This window comes from Mobula hypostoma, chromosome 9, assembly GCF_963921235.1.
Source record: "Mobula hypostoma chromosome 9, sMobHyp1.1, whole genome shotgun sequence".
Taxonomy (NCBI): domain Eukaryota; kingdom Metazoa; phylum Chordata; class Chondrichthyes; order Myliobatiformes; family Myliobatidae; genus Mobula; species Mobula hypostoma.
Genome location: NC_086105.1, coordinates 114,625,360 through 114,647,099, shown reverse-complemented (window position 1 = coordinate 114,647,099; position 21,740 = coordinate 114,625,360). Strand labels below are relative to the sequence as shown.

The 21,740-nt window shown below is 40.1% G+C and overlaps 1 protein-coding gene across 2 annotated transcripts in view; it reads left to right on the top strand.

The window, feature by feature from the left end:
• Window positions 1–21,740, top strand: part of sdk1a (sidekick cell adhesion molecule 1a) — a 779,580-nt gene that overhangs the window by 577,262 nt on the left and 180,578 nt on the right. For both annotated transcript variants that reach the window (XM_063058961.1, XM_063058960.1), the window contains exons 17-19: window positions 6,697–6,878; window positions 13,359–13,474; window positions 14,005–14,200. In XM_063058961.1, coding sequence (XP_062915031.1) covers window positions 6,697–6,878; window positions 13,359–13,474; window positions 14,005–14,200 — 494 coding nt within the window. The remainder of the gene's footprint in view (window positions 1–6,696; window positions 6,879–13,358; window positions 13,475–14,004; window positions 14,201–21,740) is intronic.

Here is a 21,740-nt window from a genome sequence, read left to right as displayed (position 1 = left end):
GGATCTGGGCCGTACCCTCCAAATATCCGGACCTGCCTCTCGGTTTTTTCGCACTACCTTACCTTCCCTTTTCTATTTTCTATTTACGATTTATAATCTAAATTTTTACTGTTTACTATCGATTTGTACTCTAGGGAGCGCGAAGCGCAGAATCAAATATTGCTGTGATGATTGTATGCTCTGGTATCAATTGTTTGGCGACAATAAAGTAAAGTAAATTTTATACACCTCAATCATATCTCTCAATCTTCTACATTCTAAAGAATACAGTCCTAACTTATTCAGTCTTTCCTTATCACTCAGATCCTCCAGAACCGGCAACATCTTTGTAAACTTTCTCTGCACTCTTTCAACCTTGTTTACATCTTTCCTGTAGATAGATGACCAAAACTGCATACAATATTCCAAATTAGGCCTCACCAATGCCTTATACAACTTCAACGTAACATCCCATCTCCTGTAATCAGTACATTGATTTATGAAGGCCAATATGCCAAAAGCTTTCTTTACAATCCTGTCTACCTGTGACACCACTTTCAACAAGTTATGGACCTGTATTCCCAGATCCCTGTGTTCTACCACACTCCTCAGTGCCCTACCGTTCACTGTTTAAGACCTACCCTGGTTGGTCCTACTAAAGTGCAAAACCTCACTCTTGTCTGCATTAAATTCAATCTGCCATTTTTCTGCTAATTTTTCCAGCCGATGCAGATCGCTCTGCAAGCCATGATAGTCTTCCCGATTGTTGCTACACCCCTAACCTTGGTGTCATCCACAAATTTGTGGATTTGTGGATCCAGTTCACCACATTATCATCCAGATCATTGATATAGATGACAAATAACAAAAGATCCAGCGCTGATCCCTGTGGTACACCAGAGTCAGAGGCCTCCAGTCAGAGAGGCAACATCTACTACCATTCACTGGCTTCTCCCACAAAAACAATGTCTAATCCAGTTTACTACCTCATCCTGAATGCCAAGTAGGTGAACCTTCCTGACCAGCCTCCCATATGGGACCTTGTCAAATACGTTACTAAAGTCCATGTAGGCAACATCCACTTTCCCGGTAACTTCCTTAAAAAACTGTATAAGATTGATTAGACATGACCTACCATGCACCAAGCCACGCTGACTATCATCAATCAGTCCATGCCTATCCAAATACTTGTATATCTGGTCCCTTAGAAAACCTTCCAATAATTTTCGCACTACTGATGCCAGGCTCATTGGCCTATAATTCCCTGGTTTCTGCTTAGAGCATTTTTTAAACAGCAGGACAGTATTGGCTATCCTTCAATCCTCTGGTACCTCTCCTGTCGCTAAGGATATTTTAAGTATCTCAGCTAGGGCCCCAGCAATTTCTGCACTTGCCTCCAGTCAGGTCCAAGGGAACATTTTGCAGGCCCTGGGCATTTATCTATATCAGGATTTGCCTCAGGGTAGCAAACACCTTCTCCTCTGTAATCTGTACAAGGTCTACGATGTTGATGCCATTTTGCTTCACTTCTGTAGGCTCTGATTAAGTACAGATGTAAAGAATGCATTTAAAATCTCCCCATCTGCTTTGGCTCCACACATGGATCACCATTCTGGTCTTCCAGAAGACTAATTTTGTCCCTTGCAATCCTTCTGTTCTTAATATACCTGTAGAATCCGTTAGGATTCTCCTTTACCTTGTCTGCTACAGCAACTTCATGTCTTCTTATAGCCTTCTTGATTTCTTTCTTAAGTGTTTTCTTGCATTTCCAGTACTCCATAAGAACCTCATTTGATCCTCCTTGCCTACACTTGCTATGCACTTCGTTTTTTCTCTTAACCAGGGCCTCAAGAGCTCTTGAAAACCAAGGTTCCCTACACTTGTTATCTTTACCTTTTATTCTGACAGGTACATACAAGCTTCGTACTCTCAAAATTTCATTTTTGAAGGCCTCCCACTTTTCAGGTACACCTTTTCCAGAAAACAACCTGCCCCTGCCCCAAGCCACACTTGCCAGACCATTTCTAGTACCATGTAGTACAACCTAATGCCAAGCTGTGTAAAAGAAGAGTTTTGTCAGGCACAGTCATGTAGCTTGCAGATTCTCATGGAATTCAAAGCCTTATGGTTCACAAATTCAACAAAAGTCAACAGATTCAGATATCTTGGCAGCATAATAACAAGTGATTGCAGGTGCGACACAGATATCAAATACAGAATAGCAATGGCAAAAGAAGCTTTCCAAAAAATGAAGACCATATTAACTGACAGAAAGATGAGCACGCACACTAAAAACAGAATACTGCAGTGCTACATTTATTCTATCCTGACTTATGGAAGTGAATGCTGGACCATTTCTCCAATAATGGAAAAGAGACTAGAATCAGCTGAATTATGGTTCTACAGGAGAATGTTAAAATTATCATGGACCACACACACATCAAATGAAGAAGTTCTCAGAAGAGCCCAAGCAGTTCGATCACTCATACCAACAATAAGAGAAAGACAACTCAGATTCCTGGGATGCATCATGCGGAAAGATGAACTAGAAAAACTCATACTCTCTGGAAAGATAGAGGGGAGTAAACCTAGAGGAAGACCTCGGTTTATGTACATCAAAAGCATAGCCAGGTGGCCACACATCGAGGAAATGAAAGTCATCCAAAGAACGAGGGATTGATCTATATGGAAAACCATGGTCACCAATGTCCGCATCGGATATGGTACCTAGACAGACAGACAGATGGTTCACAGCCCACCAATCCACCTTCGTTTCTACAATTACCACCTTTATGTAATCCATCAGAGGGAAGGTCAATGTTTCTTTTTTTTTTGATATCTTTGTTTTCCACGGCCAATGGCGAACACAAGTTAAAGAAGTTGTTATTACCATATTTCTATTTCTAAACCTCAAAGCAGATGTGAAACATGTGACGTGGAATACAAAGAGAATGCCAACCACATCGAGATAGCACTTTTTGTCTAATTCTGCTAAATTTGATCTTAATCCACTACGATGGCCCTCTGCTTGAAATGCCTGTGTGTATTTACATCTGCCTGGCTGCTTTTCACCTGCTACTTATGTGCTCCATCCACAGACAGGGGTTAATCCACTCATGACAAGCAGCACCTTCCATTAATCAGCCTTGAAGTAATTGATCAAGTAGATACTTAGAGCTTATTGAAGTCAACTGATTCAATTGATTGGATGCCATGGTCAATTCTAAAAGTGAAATAGCACCAATAAAATTTTACGTAAAGACACACTTGCTTCTCTTTTTGATTAAATACCATGGTGAAGCATGATGGCCGCATTCTGCTCCCTTAAAGTGCACCCTATTAAACCTCAGGAACTTACATGGATACTCTTTGCATCATTATCTCAGCTCTTGGTTTCCTTTTCAACATAAGAATTAGAATCCTTGCGCTGAAGAGTTAACTGGAGATGGTTGGGTTCTAAGGCACACAAGGTAAAAGGGCAATTTTCTTTATGCTCATCAGGGGTGATTTCATCATGAATCCGTTACTTGGACTTTCCTGCTGACTTTAGTATCTGAATACATGGTTATTTTGAAAATAGAACAGCATAATAATAGGACATCTTTGGAAGTAAAGAAATGGATATGACTCATGGATCATTGATTCTGATGTTTCTGTTTCTACAATTTTCTTCTAGTGAAAGAGGACTGGCAGCTGGAATGTGAGACATCAAAGCTTATTAAAGGCATTGTTTATTTACATTATATATCTTGCTTCTTCAACAATGAAGCATAGTCTCCTTTTGTATTCATATATCATTATATTGTTATACCCACAGGAGTTACTTTTTATGGAATTCTTTGTAACCATTTGGTCCAGCTTAGTAGTTAATAACTTACAGGACCCTTAACAACCCTGATTAACAGAGGGATCTTGGGGTCCAAGTCCATAGTTCCCTGAAAGCGGCTACACAAGTAAATATGGTGATAAAGAAGGCTTGTGGCACGATTGTTTTTATTAATCAAGGCACTCAGTCGAGGAGTGAGGAAGTCATACTGCAGCTCCATAAAACTCTGGTCAGGCTGCAGTTGGAGTATTATATTCAGTTCTGGTTAATCCATTATAGAAACAGTGTGCCCTCACTAAGGAGGGGTACAGAAGAGGTTTACCAGGATGCTGCCTAAATTAGAGTGTATGTATATAAAAGGAAAGATTGGACAGTTGGCTGAAGAGAGGTATGACAGAAGTTTATAAAATTATGAGAGGCTTAGATAGGGTTAGGATTTGGGCCAGTAGATACATTCTTCCCTCGATCAAAATGTCTGATACCAGAGGGCATACGTTTATGGCTCGGGGGTGGGGGGGTGCAGAGTTCAAAGGAGATGTGCAGGGCAAACTTTACACAGAGAACAGCCTGGATATGCTGCCAGGGGTGGTGGTTGAGGCAGATACAGTAGAGACATTTAAGAGGCTCCTGGACAGATAGATTAATGAGCAGGGAATTGGGGGGGGGGTGATATGAACCAGGTGCAAGAAAAGGAATTAGATATTATCAGCTTAAATAGTTCAGCACGACATTGTGGGTTTGTTCCTGTGCTGTACTGTTCTGTGTTCTGTTTGCTAAGAGGAAGAGTAGCTGTTAGAACCCTGATGAAATGGCTGCAGTGGCACACCCAAGGCTGACTGAGAACCTTATTTTTATAACATTGACTATAAATGAATCCTCATGTGCTTCAATGAATGGTTATCCATTTGAAGCTTTGAGATCTCCCAAAAGTGCTCCAACCACAATGAGCTCAACTACAGCTATATAGTCATTTGAGTAGCTCCAGTCAGTGCTATGCCTAAAATTTCCCTGCTTTCACATTTTATGAGATTAAATAAAAGTGCTTTGTTCCTTCCCGGCCTGTTAGCATTACCCATTTAACTATCTTGGACAACTGCTTCTCCTTTCTCTTTAATTGTCTGAAGTTCCCTTTGCCACATCCCATCACACCACCCTATATATACCTTCAGAACTAGTTATCTGATGTATAATGGCAATAGTCCTAATGTGATTTGTGGACTATGCCTTAGCAGGACATCTCCTCCTGTGTGCAGTACTGTGCCACTGTCTCATAAATTGAAACCCCTCTCTTCCACTCACTAGTCTTTGAATTTATCTCCTGTTCTTACTAATTTTATGCAAGATTGAAGATGGCTTGGACATAATGAAATTATTACTTTTGTTTTTGTTTAAGTTGGATGCTGAATGCTCATATTTCTCTGCAGAATCTCCTTCTTTGTCCATTTTTGTCACTGGATCCCATGGGAACCACAACAACTGGATCTCTCCCCTCCCACTGCAGCTTCTTTAAGTTTGAGGAGTCCTTAACCCTGAAACATTGCAGGCAAAGTAGCATCTGGGAATCATGCTCACAGCTGCTGAGAACTGTATCTATCTCCCTATCTGTTCCTTCCTATTTTCTAAACTTTCTTTTTACTCCCACAACTTGAATGACCAAGGCAGATTTTTAGCTCTTCCACACTGCCTGCAAAGACTTCCATTTAAGACAGTCGTGCAAGTTCAAAAATTTTAAATTAACTGATATCTTAATCACTTGTGCCTTTTCCCCTTAATTGAATGAATAGGAAAGCAGGTCAGTACCAGCTCCCCTTTGAGAATTCCCTCACTGATTGGTAATCCCAGCTTTCCTTCCTTCACGAGGAGTTCAGCATCGGAGCATATATACGTGCCCGGAAGCAAACTGTTGGGAAAAGCAAGGGAAATTGTTCATAAATAAACCATTTAAACTTGGGCATGTGGTTTTTCAGGTTGATGGGCCAAATGGCCTAATTCTGCTTCCTATGTCTTACGGCCTTATGATCTTATGCTTCATATGTTATAATCATTAAACATATTGAATATTTCAGAATGACCAAGAGTTTCAAAACCATTAATTGTGTGGTTATCATTCATTCTGATTCTTAAGCTTTTTACAATAAATGGCATGAATCAAAACTGTAGGGTGCATTTTGATACAAAGTGTTGTAAATAGTTGGGTGTCATATTCATGAGTTTAAGCTATTTAAAAGTTACATAAAAATCCAGGTCTAACTTTTGTATCTTTTTTGAAGTACTACAAGATTATCTCAGAATACTGTTGTTTTCAACTATTACTATTGTCTTTTGTGTTTTGTTTTAATGATTGCAACAGAAATGAATCAAGTAGCCATGGATATTGGACAAGGAGCAGTGTTTGTGACATCTGATGCCAGTGCATTAAAGTTCAAGTTTAAGTTTAATCATCATTCAACTGTACATGAATATAGCCAAACAAAACAGTGTTCCTCCGAGGCCAAGATGCAAAACATATTACCAACAGCATACAGCATAGATGGTTATGATAGCAGAAAATATACAGTCACAAAAAATATATAGTCCTAGTGCCTAAATGGCACGTCCCGTAGAGTGATGATGCATTGGATGTTGTCCTGGTCCAGCTTGTTCTTCCACTGAGCAAACACCTGAGGGCACCACCGAGCAAACATTGGAGGGCAGCTCTGATGGGAGGGGCAAGTCCCCAATCACACCATACTGCCTCTGGTGTTGCCCTTCCAGAACTGCTGCAAACCGATGGCATAGTACACTATTATCATTTGTAGCTTACCTATTATCATTTGTAGTTTAGTATAGATGAAATGAATGTATTTCCACATCAGTTCCCATGATGCCAATCTTTTTTTTTGCTTTTGCAGATATCGACTTGCGGGTCTTCCAGGTGGCTACCAGGTGAAGAACATCACGAGCCCTGAGGTGACCAACTGCCTACTTAAAGACCTCATAATTTGGACCCAATACGAAATTCAAGTGGCAGCATATAACAGTGCTGGTCTTGGTGCACACAGCAGGGCAGTAACAGAATACACGTTACAGGGAGGTAAGAAAATGATCTTCAAAGGTAGGCTTTTTGAAGTTGTGTCTTTTCTTACTCCCTGATATCCTTCCTCTCAGTGACTTCCGTTGTACTTTTAACATCAAGCGTTAACAAAGTGAGCATCCAGGCACGTGATCATGTTGACATTGATGTCATGCCTGGGAGTGTTCCATCACTCTGTGAGAAGGGCAGAAATATACAAGTTTGTAAATTACACACACTTTCCCAGCTTACATTTAATATTAGATTGGCACTAACAGAACAAATTTGCGGAGGAATTGGTTAAATTTCTCAGCAGCTTGTGAAATTAAATTCTCAACATTTGTGAGACCAAGTCCTGTCATTGCAGAGATAGTGAGTATCTTTAAGGTTTTACCTGATATTCTGCGGCATATTCAGTTGTTTTAGGAATCTATAATGCAAGAATTAAACTATTTTAATTGAACCTGATCCTGAACAGTCCCTGCTCAGATATAGAACAGTGAAGAAGAATCCGGACACTAACTGATGGAGAAAATTTTTGAAAACAGTGGAGGAACACTGTGTCGTTCGGCTGTATTCATGGGTATTTATGTGTGGTTGAATGACAATTAAACTTGAACTTTAAAAAAGAAATTCTGATCTTATAATCACATTTATTCTGTTCCGTCCTTTTAAGGGATTAATTGCTGAGGGAGATTTTTCCCCTTGAGTGCTGCATATAATTCCTTAAATCTGAGGAAAGAAACCAGATCACAGAGTTCTTTATCTTTTCATCATTACTTTAGAGACTTTGAAGTGTAATATTGTTTTGATGCTCTTGTGGTCACAAGGACTGCACTCAGAGTTCGGCCACAAAAGTCAAGGCAAGAGGGTGAAATCTGCTCCAACCATACATTTGCCCTTAAGGTTATTGAGAAGAATAGGCCAGTCACAGCAGGCAAGCAGTTAATATTCACAGATTATACTGCCAGTCTTTAAATCTTAGCAATATCATGTATATGTCTTCAAGAAGCAAATGGAGAGCCCTGAGGCCATTTGACAAGAACATTTTTCCTTTTGCCAGTATTCATTTCCAACACAAGAGATTCTGCAGATACCGGAAATCTTGAGCAATACGCACTAAATGCTGGAGGAACTCAACAGGTCAGGGAGCATCTTTGGAGGGGAATAAACAGTTGTTTTGGTCCGAGACCCTCCGTAAATGCTGCCTGACTTGCAGAGATCCCCCACCGTTTTGTATGTGTGATGCTTCATTTTTATTTGCGTTTCAAATGATGAAGAGAAGCAATTTACAAGAATTTAGTATTAAAATGAAAATTAACATGTGTCCAATGCAACTACAACATCAATAAGTGTCAACTTTGAAATCCACACATTGTTTTACCTGTGTGCATAGAAACTAAAAAGCTCTGAGTTATTTATATATTAGAAACTGTCTTGCTGTTACCTTGGTTCCAAGCACTAATGAAATAATGTTATGCCAGTCAGATTTCATGCAGGTTGGTATTAAACCAGAGGAAAATAATTGTACTTTCAATCTCACTGCCACCTTTTCTTTTATGTGAGTGTTCCATCTGGCAACTCCATGTCATGGCCCCCATTGCATTTCTAATTTGAAATTACAGTTTTTCATTGTTTCACTACTGTTCAAAAATAACTCAATTAAGTGTAGGCTTAGTAGAACTTGGTGCTTTGCGTATTGCAGGTAGTGTATTAGTTCCAAAGTTGCAACTTGGGCATACATGCTTATTTGTAGTACTGTCCACCTCATATTGACAAAGGCATGTGGTGTAAAAACTTAGCAATGATGCAAAGCAGCCAATTAATTATTGCAGAGTCACAAGAGATGGAAGAAGGTGGAAATCAGGATCAATATCTGACCCACTGAGTTCCTCCAGCCCTTGGTGTGTCACAAGTAGCGATGCTGATAAGAACAATAAGAACATCACTGAATTGGAGCTTGCTGTTTCCCACTCTTAACCTTGCACAGTTGTGCATATGTTCAGAAGCAGGAAGGAATCACAGCAGAAATGATTCGGAGAATGATCAAACCAATTTCAGATTAGGTCCTAAAATGATTTCTGCTGGCTGCTGTTACATCCAACCAGATTGTAGAAGGTCATTTTGCGGAGTTGTAAGGGTAATGTCTGCATTTAATTAAGCACATCCCCACTGAAACATGTCAGTTGATTGCTCTATAATTCCACTCTCAGAGCAAAGTAAGAACAGTTTTGCTATTAGTTATTGTTCACAATGGCAAATAAGATTTCTTCCAGGTTATAGTGGGAGAAACCGCAGCATCTGCGGATGGTTGTCCACTATTGCAGGAGAGTCACTGATGTTTTCTAATCTAAGGGCGATGAGAATGTTTCATTCTCATTTATTCACAAGGATTTTACCCAGGACTGGAGAGTTTGAGCTATAAGGAGACAATGGATAGGTTGAGGCCATCTTCCCTGGAGTATATCAGGCTGGGGGAGTGACCTCAGAGAGGTTCATCAAATCATGTAAGGCATAGATACATTGAATGATCAGTCTTTTTTGCAGGGTTGGGGTGTCTAAACAGCAGGCACAAGTCTAAGGCAAGCGGAGAAGGGTTTAAACGGAACCTGAGGGGCATGTTTTTTACATGGAGGGTGGTGGATATATGGTACAAACTGCTAGAGGAAGTGGTAGTGGCAGGTCCACCATTTAAAAGATATTTATACAAAGTCACAGATTCTAGATGAGAAAATCTACAGATACTGGAAATCCAAGAAACACACAAAATTCTGGAGGAACTCAGCAGGCCAGGCAGCATCTTTGGAAGAGAGTTAACAGTAGACGTTTCCAGGCCAAGACCGTTCGTCAGGATTTCATCAAGTCCTGATGAAGAGTCTCAGTCAGAAACATTGACTGTTTACTCTTTTCCAAAGTACTTGAATAGAAAAGCTTTGGAGGAATGTAGGTTAAATGCAAGAAAGTGTGACTGGCTGTGGTAGGCAAATTGTTCAGCATGAATGTTGAGCCAGGAAGTCTGTTTCCATACTGACTTTATATGACTCTGATTATCAGCTAGAAGCCAGCGGTATAAGCAAGACAGAACGTTCAGTGGCAAAACCGGGTGTTGTGCCACAGAAACTGACATGGCATTATATTTTATATATCAGATGAGGGACTTACAGTAGCAAAAGTGAAATCAGCTCATTCATTGCCCAGTGAACTGTAGAGTATACAGGCATCATGCAGGTTACTGCCCAGCGACCTCGCTGAAATCAGAAATATTCCATTTTGTGTCACGTTCAACTTCAAGTTTATTGTTATCTAATTGTACCTATATACAACCAAACAAATCAGTGTTCCTCTGGACCATGGTGCACCAAACCAAAATATTACCACCAATAAGTTCACAAAATATACTTCAAAATGCCAGTCGTGCGCAGCACAGAGAAACAGTAAACAGCTTGCTGTCCTCGTTACGAGACCTCGATTGTGACAGTGTATTTAGTACTCAAGCAGCTCTGGGAAAGATGTTGTTACCGAGTCTGGCAGTCCCAGTCCTGATGCTCCTGTGCCTCCTTCAGACGATAGTGGGTCAAAAGGATTGTGGGATGGGTGGTAGGAATCCTCAGCAATGACCTGAACTCTACAATGCTGGTTTTCTGATGATCTCCTGTATGCTGCACGACATACTCAACATTATGTGCATTCAGAATGTGACACCAGCTGGTGGAGAGCAGGAAATGGAAGAGAAAGGAAGGGGTTAGCCCAGACAGGTTACTTTTTTTATTTTGAGCTGTGTGAACAATTCATCCAATCATTCCACTAATAAAACGTCACAGATTGTAGTTGGCTACCGTTCAAAAGTAAAATACAATACTGAAGCTATCTGAGATTTCCCTGCAGAATCCTGAATTTGGGTGGCCTTGGCTATCGTTTGAAGCTCTGTTGTGACTGGAACATTCTCAACTTGCTTTCTCAGATTAATAGTCTGCTGCTGGAAATTATTCAGAAACATACCAACGGCTACAATGTTAACGAGTATCTCTTCCTGTGACTTCCCCTGGAACTCCCAACACATTCTATTATATCACAGAGAATAGTTGAGTTACTGAAATGTTAACAACATCAAAACAGCAATTAAACAGATATATATGACACATACTACATTCCATAATTAATAATAAGAAAAATAAATCAAAATCTACTAAGGACACGGTATCTATGTGCCTAACTTTAGCACAAAATCCTATAAGTACCTGGGTTGACAGACTGTTGTCCCTGATCTATCCTGAGTGACTCTTGTCATCCAGGGCTTTTTACTGAATTGTGGTATTCTTACTCTTATATCCACCACAATCAATTAAATCTCTCAAGTAGTCTTTCTAAAATATTGCCTGTTCCTTCAAAGTAGGATGCCCTGACCCCATATGAGCCCCCGGAATGTGGCATGCCTGGAGTTAATGCAGCCTTTTACCACAGAATGTTTATTATGATCCTGACTTGGTGTGACCTTGTTGCTCCTCTCTAATGTGCAATAATATTTTCAAGAACGGGTGTGACTTTCTGGTCGACTTCAGTAAAATCCACAGCATCTTTCCTTATTCTTTGGGTTCACCAACTTCAGATAACATCTCCCATCTGGCTTGTGCATCGATAACCCATCACTCATTAGTTCAGCATCCATCACCTTCAAATGAATAGCTTGCTAAGGGAGGTTGCATGTTGTTTTAGGGTCAGGTTGAAATGTAAGTGGTTGGCCTTGCACCAGCATCTTTGCATAAAAAATCTACTGGATTTTTCTTCTATAGCATTGACTGTGTTTTGCAGATACACTGAATTTGATCCTGTCTCTGTTTCTAGAAGTCTTTTATTTACTTCAGTGAGCTTGAGTGTGTTCAAAGACAGTCCATGATCATTCATCTCTGACATTCCATCTTTAAATGTTTTGAGTTTTCATCTTATTAGCACTGTTATTGTGAAGAGCTCACTATGGCGGTGGCCCTGCGCCTGTTATTATTGTGTCAGCATTGCCAAACATTATTTTTAATACCTCTTATTTTAGGGCAATATTTTAAATTTTATGCACATTAGTATAACTTGGGAATTGTACGTTCAAAGTTCAGTATACATTTATTATCAAAGTACCCATATGTCACCATATACATAGATAGATAGATAGGTATACTTTATTGATCCCAAGGGAAACTGGGTTTCGTTACAGCCGCACCAACCAAGAATAGAGCATAAATATAGCAATACAAAAACCACAAACAATCAAACAACAAAATGCAAACTATGCCAGATGGAAATAAGTCCAGGACCAGCCTATACAACCGTGAGATTCATTTTCCTGTAACATACTCAATAAATCCAATAACCATAATAGAATCAATCAATGAAAGACCACACCAACAGAGCGAGCAACCAGTGTGCAAAAGACAACAAGCAGCAAATACAAAAAGAAAAAAGAAAATAACAATAATAATAAATAAAAAAAGCAACAAATATCAAGAACATGAGATAACTTGATTATTCAGTGCATTTACCTGTTTGTTTTCTACTCATGTATCCAGCTACTTCTGCAAATATATTATGAATCAGATCTAGGCAAATCAGAAGAACTGATATTTGGGAATAATTTTAAAAGGGAATCCCGCCAAAAGAAGGGTGAATCAATCTGCACCACCTTTATTAGACTTATTATCATCCCTATAATAAAATATTATCATTCAGAAAGGAAGACATGGTCTTACAGCATGGAAACATGTTAAATTTTCTCTATTCTTTAATTGTGCTAAGCTCAGTTGGAGCCAGTGAATTTACTTATTTATTGTTGATACAGCTCAGAGAAGGCCCTCCTGGCCCTTCGATCCACGTTTTCCTTACAACACCCAACAAACCCTAACCTAATCCCAGGACAATTTACAATGACCAATTAACCTACCCAGTACGTCTTTGGACACTGGAGGACCCAGAGGAAATCCACGCCTTGCACAGGGAGGATGTACAGAGGCTCCCTCAGAACAGCGCTGGGATTGAACTACGAACTGCGGAGTGGCCCCAGCTGTAACAGCGTCAAGCTAACTGCCACACTACCGCTACTGTTACTTGGCCAGTGAACTTTGATGGAGAATATGCTAGTTACTTTCAAGCTGCAGGTCATGTATTTTCAGTCTATTTGGTGTTTTTGCACACAGCAAAGGTGATAAAGGTGTTTATAATGAAGCAATTTTTTAATCAAATAATGCACAGTCTATAAGCAGGGTATCTTTCTCCATTAAGTCGAGGATGTCAAGTTCCTTCCAATTGAACAGTAATCTAAATGATTTGACCTCATTATAGCTTGTTCACAGAACATTGCAGAGTAAAGAATGTGAATTTCGACAAAATTGATGAAGCATTTAAAAATTATGCATGACTGATTCATTAAAAGAAAAAGTTTGCAGAGCTTATCACTATCATCTGGCATATCGTTGTTGAATTCCGAAATATAGATATTGATTGTTCTCTTATATATAGTCCCAACAGCACCCCCTCAGAATGTAGAAGTGGAAGCCGTGAACTCCACCACCATCAGGCTTACGTGGGATCCTCCTCCTCAGCAGTTCATAAATGGCATCAACCAAGGCTACAAGGTACTAAAACAGATTGTAGTATCTAAAATTTAAATCAAATATTTCTCAGTTTATAGAAGTGAAATCGATTGTATCATTGACATGTTACTTTGAGCAACTGTATCAACAGTTAGTACTGAAACAAGCAAATCGGGACATAGTTTGAATCTGTTGATTGAGTTGATATCCAAAATGGCGTTAGGATCCTCTACATCCTTAGGCTAAGAAAATGAGTAAATCAGCTTCTTTTAGTTATGTCCCACTGTCTCTGCTCCACATTTCTCCCAGTCCCTCCTTTCCCTTTCCCTGGGGCAAAGAGTATCTATGCCTGTAGAATGAGGGGAAAAGATTACATAACTTTGGTGATCCACTGCCACTCTCACAATCGCTCATTATATACCAGATCTTGAAGAAAGCAGGGGGCGGGGAGTTAGAGGAGAAAATTATCCAATAATACTTAGAAGATTCTTTTTTGAAATTGTGGATTTAGATTTTTGTGTACATATATATTTGCAAAGTTTTCCCCATTTCCAACGTTTTTTTCTCATCAGCTCCTTACTTGGATTGCGGACCCACCAAATACAGTTGCAATGATGACAATCGCCCCTGATTTCCACGGAACACGCCATGAAGCCCTACTTACCGGCCTCAAGAAGTTCACAAAATACTACACATCGGTACTGTGTTTTACAACACCAGGCAATGGTCCCAAAAGTCCACCCAAGATGATTCAAACCCATGAAGACAGTGAGTACCTGAGAAATGTCACTTCACTATGTAGCTTTATTCATAGGAAAATTCATAAAAAGGATCTGTTGGAGCTAATTTGAACTACAGGGTGCTGAGAAGGAAGGAGGTGATACAGATGACCATGCAGTAAATCATCCTTCAGAAGAGCAGGATGAAGTTGAAAGTAAAATGCAAAAGTCAGAAAGAAGAGAGTACAAAACCCAAGGGAGAAGCTAGACATTCCTTTGTTTAAACATTTAAACAGGAAGGTCTAGAAGAGCACATTAATATGTTGATTTGAATTCAGCTTTCTTCAATACTTTGGTTTTCCCAAGTTGCTTTTTCTAGTGGAGTAAGAGGGAGTTATTTATATTACTCTTTGCTTCTTCTGGGAGACAAATGTGTAAGTATATTCCAGTTCATTGGAACAGGCCAAGCTGAAGAAAGCATTTGCACATTCAAAAGGGAGAGTTAATTTTAAACCATTTCAGGCAGACTTTAAAGGATTAGTGCTATGTAAACCTATTGGTTCTTGATGGTAGTGTTGGAGTTTTATCACCTGTTTAAGTGCTGTTCTGAATCCTGAGAATGAGAAGAGCGCACAATAAACTTAATGTAGCTAAGGTACAATCATACAATTGGTGAGTTTTAGCTCAAATGAAATCAGCAGTCCTAAATATTCTAATTTCTGCCCTATGGAATGCAGCATTATGGTAAAGGAATTGAGAACCACTGATGTAGGAATCATAATAGCAGATTTGTATGTTTCATTGTATTTGTAAATCAAGTCATCATTCTACTTTGGATTGGTATTATATTTGTTTGTCACCCTGCTTTATTTAGAAATCGCTGTCAAGACTCTTTCTTATTTACATAATTTTTCAAAATATGCAGGAAAGAAGCAAAATATGTTCCCAATGGGGGAATCCCCTATTCATGATTTACTTCTGGCTAGAAGTGGAAATGCAGGCAATCTGCGAACCTGGTGCTGCAGTTGGTACAAACTCTTGACAATAAACCTTAGAGATTTTTACTTCTTTATATACAGTGTGAATGTTTCTGACAGGACCAAAATATATTGTCCATCCCTAATTCGTCTTGAGAAAGCTGTGAGAAAAGTTCCCTGTTTGAATCTCTACGGTCAAACTGTTATAGATGCTGCATTGGTGCTGTTGGGCAAAGTCTTCCACGACTTGGATTCAGCAACGATGAAGGAATAGTAATACATTTCCATGTCTGAGGGGTGTTGAATTCTGTCAGGAATGTGGAGGTCCAATCACAAACAAGAGAAAAACCTGCAGATGCTGGTGATAGCATACTCACTACTTACTGTGTTTGAGCTCTGATTAGTGCAGATTGTAGGTTTGAGAGGTGCTATTGAAGAATCCTTATTTAATTGCCGCAGTGCATTTTGTAGATGGTGTACATAGTATTGGAAGGAATGCATGGGCAATCTGGCAGTGTGTGCCAATCATTTTTATTGCTTTCTTTCATATTATATTCCATGATCTAAAGTCTTATGTCTCCCACTTATCATTTCTTAGCCCCTGTCATTACCACCCATTTCTCTCCCCACCTGACTCCATCTGGCATTCCACCCACCCCCCCCCCATCCACGTATCACTTTCTAATTCTTGCCACACCACCCACCTCTCCTAACCCTTTATTCTACATATCTCTGTTTGTTTTGGCATTGGTGGAAGGGTTCAACCCAAAATACTGACTGTTCATTTCCTTCAACAAATGCTGCCTGACCCATTGAGTTCATCCAGCAGTTTATTTTGACTGCTTCTTATCCATTGCCTGAGCAGTGGGATGTATTCTTCCATACTCTGCAGATCTGGGGTGGATATCCAACTTCTGACCTGCACTTGGAGCCACAGTATTTATGTTGCAGGTCTGGTTGTTTCTGGCTGAGAGAACTCCTCTGACAATTAGAAACATTTGAAATGTCAGCAATATCATGAGGAGTTCCACTCATCCTGCTTATGGACTGTTTGTTCCACTCTCAACCTGGCTGGTGGTGTAGTGGCATCAGTGCCGGACTTCGGGACGAAAGGTCCCGAGTTCGAATCCAGCCGGCTCCCCTGCACACTTTCCATCCGTGCTGGGTTCCAAACTGGTGATCTCTTTGGCAGAAGGCAATGGCAAACCCCTGCTGTATGCGGTTCCCCACTATGCCAGAGAGGCGTGGAGGGAAATCGTCCGCTAACCGGAGAAACTCCGGATGCGGTGTACCTTTCCTTTTCGTTCCACTCCCATAGGGAAGGGGCTACACAGTATCCACACCAGGATCACTAAACTCAAAAACAGTTACTTCCCCCAAGTGGTCAGGCTCATCAAACCCTCCAGCCATTAATCTACCACCATCATCCCCACCAGCATTACAGCCACTCCTCTCCAGAAATCCCCCCAACACCCTTCATTCCCCCATGCACTGCCACTTGTACTTTGTGTTTTGTAGGATTGCTTTTATATTTACATTGAATGTGGGGTTTTTATGCTTATTGTGTTTGTTTATGCTGCATCGGATCCAGGGTAACAACCATTTTGTTCTCCTTAACATTTGCTTACAGCAGAAGGGCAATAATTAATCTTGAATCTTGAAGTAACTTTAACTAATTTTATACTTTTAAATTTATTTGATGAAACATATTAGTTATAGAACTTGATTAAGAACGTTAAGGTTGATTAAAGTAATGAAAAGAACACAATGTTTACAAGGTCTAACCTTTCCAATCCTGGCCAATGATCCCATTGAAGTGTGTGAGACGTGTGTAAACATGACGGAGTGACTATGAAGTGCATTCAGCTGCTCAGATCGGTGCAGCTGTGCTCCACCCCTGGACTCAATGGTGAGTCCCGCAGCCAAGCAGGAGGCCAGAGGTGCTGATTTTGAAAGCCCTGATTGATACTCTTTCTTCCTCCCTTATAAGTCATGAAGTTATACAGCACAAAAACAGGCCCTTCAGCAAAACTGGTCCATGCTGACCAAGATTCCCATATAAGCTCGTCCCAATTGCTCTCATTTGGCCCATATCCTTCTTAATCAGGAGTTTCCAACTCTTTTTATGCCATGGACCAATGCCATGAAGCAAGGGAGTCCATGATCCTCTGGTTGGGAACACCTGCTCTAAACCTTTCCTACCTCAACAAGTATCTTTCAAAAGCTGAAAATGTACCTGCTTCAACCCTCATGATTTCCCATTAAACCTATCTCTTCTCAGCTTAACCTTTAGTTCTTGATTTCCCACCCCAGAGAAAAAGACTGTGGGTGTCGATCCTATGTATGCTCCTCCGATACTCCAATGAAAAACATCCCAACTTGCTTAACCTCTCTCTATAACTTAGTCCTTGGAGACACGGCAACATCTTCGTAATCTCCTCTGTACTCTTTCCAGCTTTGTGGCATAATTTCTCTATCAGGCTGACCAAATCTGAACACAATATTTCAAGTACAGCCTCACCACCATCTTGTGAAACTGCAACATACTCAATAGTGACTGATGAAGGCCAGTTCTGCTAAAAGCATTCTTCACCACGCTGTCTACCTGTGACACCACTTTCAGGGAACCATGCTCTTGTACTGAACACAAGAGATTCTGCAGATGCCAGAAGTCCAGACAAAACTCATCAGGTTAGGCAGCAACTATGGAAAGGAATAAACAATGAAGAGGAACCAAGTGATCCTGGCAAAACTCAAACTGGGCTTTGCAGAGCAGGATATCAGTGAGGAAGTACCACTTGATAGCAACAGATTCCATTAGTTTGTTGATCACTGAGTGTAGAATAAGAGGAAATAATTAGCCAAAAAATAAACTTTTCTGGGACATACAGTACTGTGCAAAAGTATTAGGCACATATATATATAGCTGGGGTGCCTAAGACATTTGCACAGTACTGTATTTGTCAACGTGGAGCAGAAAGCCAGTTTGTAAATCTGGTGGGAACAAAGGATAAATGAGAAAATCTGCAGATGCTGGAAATCAGGTGGGACAAAGGATGTTGAGAATGGTGAGGGTAGAGCGCCATGGGAGGGGTGTAAGACAGGTGACAGAAGATATGCCAGGGCAAGGGGCGGCACAGAACGTAGACACACCCAGCCCTGAGGCACTAGGCAAGATCATTTGATTCAAAACAGTCGGTTTATTGGTCATTAGAGAATGTCTCAGGTGCTTCCTACTCCCTCCCCTCTCTCTCCCTTCCCCTCTTCCCAACCATGATTCCTCTCTCTTTGCCCACTTCCCACTCTCAGTCCACAATAGAGACCAATATCAGAATCAGGTTTATCAACACATATATCATGAAGTTAGTTTTTTCTTGCAGCTGCAGTACCATGCAATACATAAAATTATTACAGTACTATGCAAAAGTCTTAGGCACCCAAGGTACATGTACGTGCCTAAGACTTGTGCACAGTTCTGTATATAAGCAATTTTCCACTTTAGCTTGGCTAGAAACATGGCTAGTTTTGAAACACAGGACATTGTCTACTCCCGTAGTCTTTGCTGTATCCAGTACTCTTAGCATCCTCTTGATATCACATGGAGTGAATTAAATAGGCTGAATCAGTATCCTGTGATAGTGGAGATCTCACAGGGAAATAGAGATGGATAATCCACTGGTTGAACATTAGTTGTAACTATTCAGCTTTGCATTAAGCACTAATGCTTGACCATACTATCGTTGAGAAAGGGTGTTCTTGGAGCCTCTTCTTCCAAATTAAGTTATTTAATTGCCTGGAACATTCATAACTGGATGAGGCCAGACTGCAAAACTTTGATTTGACTCATAAGTTGTGATATTGCTTTGCTCTGTCCATTGCATAATGCTTTGGAATGCATGTTCTTCTATAAGACCATTTGACATAGGAGCACAATTAGGCCATTTGGCCCATCGAGTCTACTGCGCCATTCCACTATACCTGATTTGTTATTCTTCTCAGCCCCATACTCCTGTCTTCTTCCCATAGCCTTTGACACTCTTACTAATCAAGAACCTATCAATCTCCAATAGGACTCACAACTCATGAAGCTTGCATCTTATGAACCAGGGTTAATCTCTTAGCTTGATGATACTAGCAGAGTGAGGGACGTGCTGAGCAATGAAAATACTGATTTTGTTGCATAGATTTATACAGCTACTCATGGTCTGTAGTGCCTTATTATGGATGCCAATTTTCGAGCTTCCAGGCCTGCTCTGAGTGTGTTCTATTTAGACGATACTAGTGCCACACAACATGATGAAGGAGGTCTTTAGTGGAGATGGGACTTTAAGTTGACCAAGTTTGTGCGGTGATCAGTTCTACTAGTGTCACTGTGGACTTTGCCCTTCAGGATTTGATTAGCTCGGTCAATTGTGGAGTCCTCTCACTATCTTCAATGACTCTTCCAAGTGGGAAAGCAGCAACTCATCAGCTGAGGGAGACATTCTTGACATCATCATTTAGATGCTGGAAAGACAAGCACTAATACCTTAATCTCTGATCTTACTTTTCTGATAACACTGCTACTGCCACTTCCTGATCAAGACAGACTAGTGTCAATGTTTATGTGCTAGTAATTGCCAGAACTTGTGGAACATCCCAGTGATGTGCACAGGACCAGCATGTAATGGCATGGTTTTCCCTATAATTATTTAGCACATCTAGAACTTGGTGTGAGCACGTACATTGTATTGTGAATGTGATTAAAATGTGTTTTCAAAAACTGTTACCATTCCTGCAGTCACCTGTCAAGTGAACCTAGTTCTCCAGAACATGTTAGATGCTGAAAATTCTGTGATGGCTTCCTTCTCATTGGTGAGACCTTTGTTACTTATGATTTCTCGTAAAGAAAAAGACCAAGAAATGTGGCATTCTCCTCCTGCTGGAGTGTGAGAATTGTCATGGAAAGAGCTTCAGAAAATGAAACATTGATAATATTTGATCAGCTTAATCAGTATTAGCCATCTGTGGTATCTAGCTATCCCATGCTCCACCTCTGCATCATTAGCAGAGTGAGTTGTCAGGAATTGTAGCTTGGCATCAAGAATTATACACAAGCGTTGCTGAAGCATGACAACACAATGTTTGCTATTGTCAGTCACAGTTTATCAACTTTGACAACATTTTGCGAATTCTCATTACTCATCCCATGGAAATAGTGTAGCTTCATTGGGAATGCATGCAATACTCTCTACTACATCTCCCTAAGAGAGAATTTACATTTATATAACACCTTTCACATTTTCAGGAAATCCAAAAGCACCTTCAGAAAATCCAAGACCATTTCGGAGTCAACGAAAGTGCTTTCAAGCCGAGCAACTGTTGTCACCTACACAACTGTATTCTATATCTTGTAAGAAAAACAAATGTTGTATCTAGGCTTAGACTGTAGGGGATCATAGAATCAAAGAGCACAAAAATGATTCCTTTAGCCCATCAAATTTGTACATCAATTTTATTTTTATTCTTCCCACATACTCAATAAGTCCCCCATATTCTTCCACTTACCTGTACACCAGGGGCAATTAACTCTGACCAAATAACTACCAACGACAGTGTTTTTTTCGGCATGGAAGGAAACCAGATCATGGATGAAGACCATAAGGTCACAACCAAACTCCACACAGACAGTATGAGAGGTCAGGATTTTGTGCAGGTCCACTACTGTGGAGATCAAGTCATTGGGTATGTTTAAAGTGGAGGGTGATAAGCATGTCAAAGGTTACATGGAGAAAGCAGGAAAATGAGGTTGAGAGGGAAAATAAATCACCCATGTTCAGATGGTAGGGCAGATTTGATGGGCTGAATAGCCTAATGCTGCTTCTATGATTTATGATCTTTTGAAAGTGAGAGACAGCAGCTCTGCTTGCTACATTATTGTGCTGCCTCAGAGGGCTTAATTGTGAAACCCATATACTTCCCTGGCTAAATTAACTGATCTACTTCAGTTTTAACTTCATTCCTTTTTATCATCTAATTCAATAGCTGGTGTAAGTCTCTTCAATCTTTTTCCCGCCATGATCTTTTCTTTCCTGTTCTACAAATGTAGTGTAACTCTGAAACTAATTCTGGTAAAAGGGTTTGTGTATTATTCCCTATGTCTTCAGTTTGTAACTTGCCCACAAAGGTCACAAATTAAGCCCTTTTTTTAAATCGAACTATACAAAACCAAAGCATTATTGAGCTTAAACCCACTTCCTGGCATTGCACTCCAGCATCTGACCTCCCAGTTTATCTCTGGGCTCAAGGTTGACTACAAGGGCATTCCATGATGACCTGAGGCTAAGGCAATAAAACACTTCTTATTTTATCCTTTAGATTAAAGCATGTTATATGTAAATATCTATTTATTATTTCAACAACTGTATTTAATTATTGACATTTAATTAGTCTGAGCCAAAGATGTTTTTATATTTTTATCAATAACAATTAAGGAATTAAACCTTCTAAAGTTTCTGAATGTTTCTGATGATCAGTTCTGGTCACCTTACTACAGAAAGGATGTGGAAACTATAGAAAGGGTGCAGAGGAGATTTACAAGGATGTTGCCTGGATTGGGACGCATGCCTTGTG